Below are 8,519 nucleotides of genomic sequence, written 5' to 3'. Positions count from 1 at the left end.
ATTTGATAAATGAAGTTAAAGCTCCTCATAGAGATTTGTAAAGTACTTTATTACAGTAGGACACCTTACTTTGAGGAAGTAATCTTCTAAATATCGTGCCTGGTTTCTAAGTCTTTAAGATGGTATACATGGAAGACAATGAAAATTTTCCTAATGAAAATGATAACACTAGAAAATATGCTATATATGTATATATATATATATACTCTCTGCACTCTCCATATTTATACATATAAAGAGAGAGAGAGAGAGAGGAAGAGAGTTACTCTCTTGAGTATTGAGGCACTGCAAATATGACCACTGTGTGACTAGAGTGCATGCTGGCTTGCTTGCTTGTTTTAGTTGACCAGCATCAATCCCCTTTTATTCCAGTAATAGCACCCAAGCTCTGCATTTGAGGAATGTTTCTGTGCCACCACCACAACCCTGACTGTTCATAGGTTTCAAGTAGGATTTCCTCCCTAGTCCAGGATGAGACATTGGCTTAGGAGAAGCCAATCAAAGCACAAAGCATGGCATCACCCTGGACAGCCTGATTATTTCAGAATGAGCATGTGACCCAACTGAAGCCAGTGAGATGCGGTGAGAGTTTTTCTGGGTCTTTGTTCTGATTGGATTTAAATCTGGGAGATTGGGAGGCCAGAGATGCTATAGCATCTTACTACAATGAGGAACGAAAAGCTATCACCATAGAAGTCAGAGCCTAAGGATGCAGTATGACTAGGTGCTGGTAACATCAATTGGGCATGCCTATAGCTAGCCCTAAACAATAAACCTTGACAATGAATTCCCATGTTGCTTTCCTTTCTTTCTTTCTTTTTTTCTCCCTTCCTCCCTTCCTCCTTTTCTTTTTCTTTCTTTCTTTTTCTTTCTTTCTCTCTTTCTTTCTCTCTCTCTCTCTTTCCTTCTTTGTTTGTTTCTTTCTTTATTCCTTTCTTTCTTTCTTTCTTTCTTTCTTTCTTTCTTTCTTTCTTTCTTTTCTTTCTTCCTGTTTCTTTCTTCCTGTTTCTTTCTTCCTCTTTCTTTCTTTCTCTTACCTAAGCCACTTTGGGTCATTCTTTTGCTTCTATAACCAAAACAGACATGCTAGAATGAATTAAAAAATTCTTTTTGCCTATATCTTATTCTTGCTTGTTTCAATCAAATACCTTTTCTAATGAAAATGGTGAAGCTAGAAAATATGTAAAAAATATATTGACTTAATAATTATGACTGTTTCTGATTATAATTGATGCCACTTACTGATTTTTATTTAATCTTTATTTTAGGATTTAGTTACATGAGCAGGTGTTTTTATTTTTTGTTTTGTTTATGGCTGAATAAAGCTCACAGATTTTGAGTTTGAATCCTGCCTGTGTGATCTTAGGTAACTTTTCCTAACCTCAGTGTACTTCCTTTCTTCAGTTTTCAAATAAGGATCATGAAAGCCTTTATCTGATGGGGTTACGGGGAGGATGAAATGGTACAGTGCATGCAGACTCAGCCCGGTCAGTGACTGGCACATAGTTAGCCTGCAAATCTTAACTATGTTATTAATCTAAGTATTGGCATTTAGTATCTCACTGGCTTTCATTTTATTTCTGGTTGCTTTTCAGCCACTTAAATTAGAGGTAAAATAATACTGGTGTCCCATTTGTTTAGTTTTATTTCTAGGGAAAGTTAACTTAGATAGAGCAAAGGCCACCTCTTTGTTGAACTATCAAATCCCTTTATTGGAGTTCAGATACTCTGGGGCTGAGGCTAATGTTAAAGCTCATGTATGTAAGGCCTTCATTAATATAATTGCTGTTTTATGAGTTTTTATTTTTAACCCTTCTTTATTTACTTTCTTTTTACTTTGAATTATTTGTGTCGATTCAATTTGGCTTAGCAAATAAAAAGCATGAATGGAAGCATTATCAATTAACAAAATTAGTAATTCAAACCAGCTAAGTCTTAATGTTCTGTTCTAAGAAAAGCTTGTAGAAGATTAGAGCTCCATTACTGAGAGCTTTGGGCTGCTTCAAACATGCTTCTGTGTGTACACTGAGGGTTTTCTCTTCACAGTTCCCCCGCCCTCTAGTGGTAGTTATAATAATGCCATTTTGTAGTCCCCGCACAGGAAATGCCTGTTCTTACTTCAGTTACCAGAATCCTTTCACAGGAAGTTAGGTGTGGTCTTTGAAGGAGAATTAAAAAAAAAATGAAAAAAAGAAAAAAAGCATGATGGAATTTTAGCTGCAGTCTTCTTGGTGCCAGCTTATCAATCCTAAACTCTGGGTGTAAAAGATTCTGCAGGGGTAATGTTTTAATATTCTTATTATGCTTATTCTCTGTGATGCTTCTTTACCTTTACAGTAGAATCCTTGGGGGAATCTGCAGAGGACCACTTTCATTTTGAAGCTGCTGTCTGCATGTTTTAGCATGTCTCTTCTATTAGAGCATCCAGGCATGGCAGGTTCCTCCCTGAAGTGTGCAGGGACCTTCTTCATGCCTATGCCTGTCACTAGGCATAAGGGTCTCTGGGGATGGGAGAGGAAAATGAGGGATGTATTGGAGGCACTGTGATACTGAGAGGGCAGTCTTCTAGCTGCTGGCTGAAAGGTCCTGGTCTACTTCAAAAAAAAAAAAAATGTGGAAATGGTACAGTAACTTATGTTATTTTAGATTTCCCTGTTTGATCTAGCATATCTGCAGAAATGATCTGGATGTGAATGAATTTTACTTTTAGAAAATGCAACTCATATAATTAAATGGTAATTCTCATTCCTGTAGGGTAAGGGTTAAAATGGATTGATATTTTAAAAAGAAGGAAAAATAGATAAGTGATTGTATATGGATGGCATTCAGGAGTCAAGATTTTGGTTGTATTATTTCAAAAAGCATAGAAACTCTTGCCACTGATTCAGAGATAACGTTTGAAATGATTGGTGTGCTCTCTTGAGCTATATATGTTAGTCCAGTAAAATATGATTAGAATATAGTAGAACTCCATTTATGTTATCACAAAGACCAGCATAATAGGAGTTCATGTAAAAGATAAACTATCTTAAACTTATTATTTTTTTCAAGTCCAAATCTGCTACGTGGATTCTTAAGAAATGGGCACTGTTTGAGAAAATGAGCTATCTCTACAGTATTTCCTAAGGTACTGCAAATTTGTTAATTTAAGAAGCAATTACACTAGCTAGCAGCAGGTTGCTAAACCAGGGGGTCCAAGCTCCAGACCTCTTGACGTGGGTGACTTCCTGCCTGGTTTGGCAGGAGCTGGGTCCCTTCCTGTGCAGCTTCCGAGCAGTTCCAAATGCAATCCGGCATTCCCTGCTCCTTCCCGCTCCCTTGCTTTCAAGCAGTATCTACCTATGTTTCCACAGCCTGGCATTTCAGGATTTCCAGAGCTCTTTACCAGGTGCGTTGATTTTGAATAAGCTCTTTGAGGTGGAAAAGTAGGCCAAAGGGAACATGGAAAAAAATGGAGAGATACATGCAAGATCTTCGCACAGCCCAGGTTCTACAATTTTTGATCATTATTCATCTCTTGTTATGGATCTCGGATATTTTTTTCAGAAGGGATGCTGAAAAAGATGGCTGCCAAAATATTCACACAAGTGAAACAGCAAGCACAAACCAGTATTCTCCATTTCTGAGCTCTGAGTTGGATATTTTCACTTAAAACATTTTGGGAGTGGGAGATTAGATTACCTCATAGACACCTACTGAATGTGAAAGATAGATCTCCATGCAAGCAGATGAATGCATGCAGGAGAATCCCCCGAATGCCAAGTGCAGCTTCCTTAGTAAAATATTACAGATAGCTTGGTTTATATATTTTATCTCAGTATCATGTAATTGGCCACAGTCACATTTTATCCTAATGACAGTTGCTTCTCTCTCTCTCTCTCTCTCTCTCTCTCTCTCTCTCTCGTTTCCATAGCACTTTCTTATGCAAGGAGCTAAACAGTGATTAAAGGAGCAGGATGAAAAGATGGCACAATCAGTGCTGGTACCGCCAGGACCTGACAGCTTCCGCTTCTTTACCAGGGAATCCCTTGCTGCTATTGAACAACGCATTGCAGAAGAGAAAGCTAAGAGACCCAAACAAGAACGCAAGGATGAAGATGATGAAAATGGCCCAAAGCCAAATAGTGACTTGGAAGCAGGAAAATCCCTTCCATTTATTTATGGAGACATTCCTCCAGAGATGGTGTCAGAGCCCCTGGAGGACCTGGACCCCTACTATATCAATAAGAAAGTGAGTTCTTAGTCAAGTTGCCTTTATTTCCCCTACTTGCTAATTGCTTCCAGGCTAGTGCCAGGGATGTCAGGTGAAGAATGTTGCGCCTCCTCCCCTCTGTCTGAAGTATCATTAGGGTACTAGGTGGGCTTGACCATGTAATGGCCCCATTACCCTAGAAGCCTTTTGGAAGCACTCACTTGAACCCATGTCCAGGACAGGCAGAGAACTGAAGGGGCATCCTGCAGTGGGGAAATGAGGAAGGGCAAAAGTCTGTTCACCTTACAGTGTGGTGAAGCAGAAAGTTAAGAAAAGGAGTATATTTTTTTATGCATTAAAAATAATATTTCCAGAGTAGTATCCAAATTCCTCTTTACAATATCTAGCTCTACATAAGGTACTTTGATTTTCAGCAGGTTTATTCCTTCACACCATAAACTTTGCCCATTCCATGGCTCCCCCCAGAAGAAATAAAAGCAGGTGGCTTTTAAATGACCAAAAAAGAGTGTGATCAAACAACACCTCTGGAATACCCTGAAGTTCCTCTGAGAAAATTTTTATCTAACTGAAAAAGTAATCAAAGCCTCATTTTTGAGCTCTTTGTGAATTATAATTACAGTTTTAAAATACTGATATTAAAACTTGATAAGGATGCTAAGTATTCCTATAGCAGTGACTACAGATTTTCTTTATGTTCTTTAAATCCTCATATCACTTACCAAATTTAGGAGAGTTTATAGGGCTCAGAAAGAGAAAGTTCATAGCATCATGTCATATGTTGGTAATTAGTATATTATTATATTATTTTATAAGACAATATTTCTAAAAAATTGTCTCACTTTTTTCTTAAAATGGTCTTAATTTTAATACTAAGATTCAAAATTCTGTTTTATGTGTTTGTTTTCTTTTTCAGACGTTTATAGTATTGAATAAAGGGAAAGCAATCTCTCGATTCAGTGCCACCCCTGCCCTGTACATTTTAACTCCCTTCAACCCTATTAGAAAATTAGCTATTAAGATTTTGGTACATTCATATCCTTTTTTCAAATAGTCATTTAATATGATTTTGCTCTTTGACTTACTGAGTTGGGAATTTTTCAGAAATATGCGTGGTTGGCAATGTTATGTGCTCTTTCTTTTTTTTTCCTTCTTACTCAACAGTTAGCATTATTGCAAAATGGGATCATAGGTAAGTGAAACACTTTGCCCCATCTTCCAAGTATTTCTTCTTTCCCTGACTTACTACTTCTTTCTTTCTTCTTTTCTCCTCTGCTCCCTTCTGAATTGCCTACTACATCCAAGACTTCTTCATTAATTTTGACAGTATTACCAGGCTCTCCTTTTATAAGTCTTCAAATTTTACAAGGTTATCTATATAATGGGTAAATTCTGTGAGCTAATTTTCTTCACTGCTTTACATTTGGAAAATATATGCATAATCTGAATTATACAATTTTATATCTTTTTGATCTGAATTTTACTACGTTCTGCTTTTCATTTTAACATTTGAAAGCTTTGAGTTAGTAAATGTTTATAATTGTGATGGAATACACATTAGCCTTTCAAATGTCACTTTTTTGGGTCACTTGTTCCTATGTTTTATTCAAGTCTCAGGTCCTGCTACAATGATCTCTTTCCAAAGGCTTAATTTCTATTTATCCATATACATCCTCATTTCATGCTTCATTCTCCTCATGAAGTATCTACTTCCTAGAGATGGGATTGATGACACCTTGGTGGGAGATGGTGATTTGATTTACTCCTGAAGGTTAAATAGAATAGTTGTGAATGAGAAGTTTTATTCCAGGCCAGGGACAGTGATCTGGCTGACAGCCAGCCCTGGAAAAACCAAGGAAGCAAAGGTTTGCAAGACGGGCTGTGCTAGGCAGAGGCATTTACAGGAAGCGCACAGAAGCCTTGGGATGAGGAACTGATATATATCAGGAACCAAAGGTAAGGAAGGGGAAACTGAAAGTTAAGCAAAGTCTTAGGTAGGACAACTTTAAATTTTGTTTCCTAATTAGAAAGAGTCATTGCCTGCAATTTACAACATGGTCAGCCCAGGGCTTGGCTTTAAGGTTTACAAAGTAAAAACTTACTTCCTCTAGCAGGCCCAGAAAATATTTGAATTAGATATGGTAAGGAATTAGAAAAGATAAGGAATTCAAAGGATGGGATAAGCTTGGTACAGGGAAGTCATCTAATTTCTGGGTGGAGGGGCTGTAAAGCATGTCCCCAGACTTGCCTGGCATTGTGGCAAATGATGTCTTTAGAAGCGTGGCATTCTGGAATTCAGTTTCCTTTTAACCTCTAGGTCATTCCTTTTCCACCACCCCCCCAGTTTTGCATAGACATCAACATATTTTAATTTTATACTTTAATTTCATGTTTTAACATTTAATAATTTCTTCTGAGTTTTTTTTAAGCAATAATGATTCCTTACCTCTGTTTTTCAAGTAAGAGAACCCAGTTGTACAGGGAGAAAAAATGCTTTGAGTTAGCTTTAGGAATGAATAATAGAATTGAGATTTAGATTTGAGTCTCTTGAACTATAAATTATGGTCCATTATTATGTTTGAGTATTTATAATCTGGGCACTGAATAAATCTTTCCATAAACTATTTATTATATTTAAAAATAATTGTACATCCCTATGTAATTACAATTTATACATGAAATTATGTGGAAAATTCAGACTTAGCCCAATGCTCTGTTCATAGTAAATACTGAGAGAGTACATATTGAATAAATAAGTGACAAATGAGTCAAGAGGTTAAATAATTAGATGCAAAACAAGTGACAAAATGGAAGGTTTGAAGAGGTCAGAAAAATCTATTTTTCTTGAAACTGAATGATGAAACAAAATTAAGAAAGCCCAATGGTAAAGGAAAAGGCAGGATTTTTTTGTCGTTTTTGTTGTTGTTTTAAAACTTTTGTGGGGAGATAGTATATTTTTTTGAAAATCTATAATCTCCACTCCAAAAAATTCTGTATTAGGAGACCCAGGAACCCTAACCTTACGCCCTCTGGGAAAAGAGACTTCCAGTGGTAGAGGATGAGAGCAGTTTTAGAAGTTCTGATCAGAGACTCTAGGCATTGAGGACTGAGTTTATGGTGGGGGCTATTCAGGAATCAAGATACAATTTGAATTTGAAGGTTTGCACTTGCTTCCCAGAAAAAAAGAAAACCTCCAAGGGGCAAAGTTGTTAGGAGGCCTGCAGTGGTGCAAGTTGAAATGTGAAGGCAGCCAGGTAAATCTAAGATTTGCCAAACTGAACGGTTGACTCTCCCAGAAACTTACAAATGGCATATAGTTACAAATTTCTTCCAACGTAGAAAAAGTAGATTCTTAAAAATCTCTGATTGCCTGAATTAAAATATTATATTTCAGATATCTCACCTTGGAGTAGAGATATGAGAAAAGGCAGGTAGACTGATAGACACATTCTTCAGTCTTGTGGTGATAAGGCACATTTGCCTGGAGATCCTAGTAAACTTTGATGTAAATAATACTGTACAGTTTGCAGGTGATTTTCCCAGTGATTTTGTCTTCTTCCTCACAACGCAAATCCTAAACTCAAATCCTGGTTTTCTGACTTCAAGTGTCTTTTGCTATAAGATAAAAATGCTTGGGGTTGGTAATGGTGGGTTTTGGGCACAGTTAAGGGGTTGTTGTGTATTTATTATCATTAGTTTATAATCCAGAAAATGGCCATTCACAATCAAGAAATTTGTATTTTAAACCTAGATTGGTATCTCTTTTTCCAACGAAAATCCTGACTTATTTCTTAAAGAGTTGTTATCTTCATTAGGAGCTGTTGCATATCAAATTAGCTTTGTTTCTTGATTTTGGCAGAAAAATCTTATGCTTACTATATTTTTGTCAGGGTATATTTTGAAAACTGAAAATGCTGTTGATGTGCCCATTACCTTGTTTCAATAGTTAAATAAAATATGGTTATATTTTCTAGATAGTAAACAAGTAAAAAATAATCCATATTCCTAAAATTCCCTATCAGAATTTTCAATGTGTTGCATGTCAGTTTTTATTATTTTACTTTAATATGCACACTCTCCTTTACTTTGCATTTGTTACTCATTCATTTGTTCATTTGCAAATATTTATTAAGTACCTACTGTGTGGCAGGTGTTCTTCTAGACACTGGGATGCAACATAGAACCAAACCTAGTCCCTGCTCGCATGTGGTTACATTCATGTGTATGTGTGTGTTTGAGAGGAGAGAGGTAATAAAAATAAATCAGCTAGTGTCAGCTAGTGATAAGCGCTATTAAGAAAAATAAAGCA

At 36.6% G+C, this 8,519-nt stretch overlaps 1 protein-coding gene across 7 annotated transcripts in view; it reads left to right on the top strand.

Annotated features, from left to right (window-relative positions):
- Positions 1 to 473: 473 nt before the first annotated feature.
- Positions 474 to 8,519, top strand: part of SCN2A (sodium voltage-gated channel alpha subunit 2) — a 95,791-nt gene continuing 87,745 nt past the window's right edge. The window contains exons 1-4 of one of the 7 annotated variants that reach the window (XM_068544967.1): positions 635 to 724; positions 3,052 to 3,127; positions 3,914 to 4,231; positions 5,127 to 5,245. In XM_068544967.1, coding sequence (XP_068401068.1) covers positions 3,965 to 4,231; positions 5,127 to 5,245 — 386 coding nt within the window. In that variant the 5' untranslated portion in view covers positions 635 to 724; positions 3,052 to 3,127; positions 3,914 to 3,964. Of the gene's footprint in view, positions 583 to 634; positions 725 to 1,314; positions 1,367 to 1,395; positions 2,280 to 3,051; positions 3,128 to 3,913; positions 4,232 to 5,126; positions 5,246 to 8,519 lie in introns of those variants that run through there. The other 6 variants (XM_068544969.1, XM_068544974.1, XM_068544968.1 and 3 more) reach the window with 6 other exon arrangements.

This window comes from Eschrichtius robustus, chromosome 5 (assembly GCF_028021215.1).
Source record: "Eschrichtius robustus isolate mEscRob2 chromosome 5, mEscRob2.pri, whole genome shotgun sequence".
Taxonomy (NCBI): domain Eukaryota; kingdom Metazoa; phylum Chordata; class Mammalia; order Artiodactyla; family Eschrichtiidae; genus Eschrichtius; species Eschrichtius robustus.
This window is presented reverse-complemented; position numbering and strand designations above follow the sequence as displayed.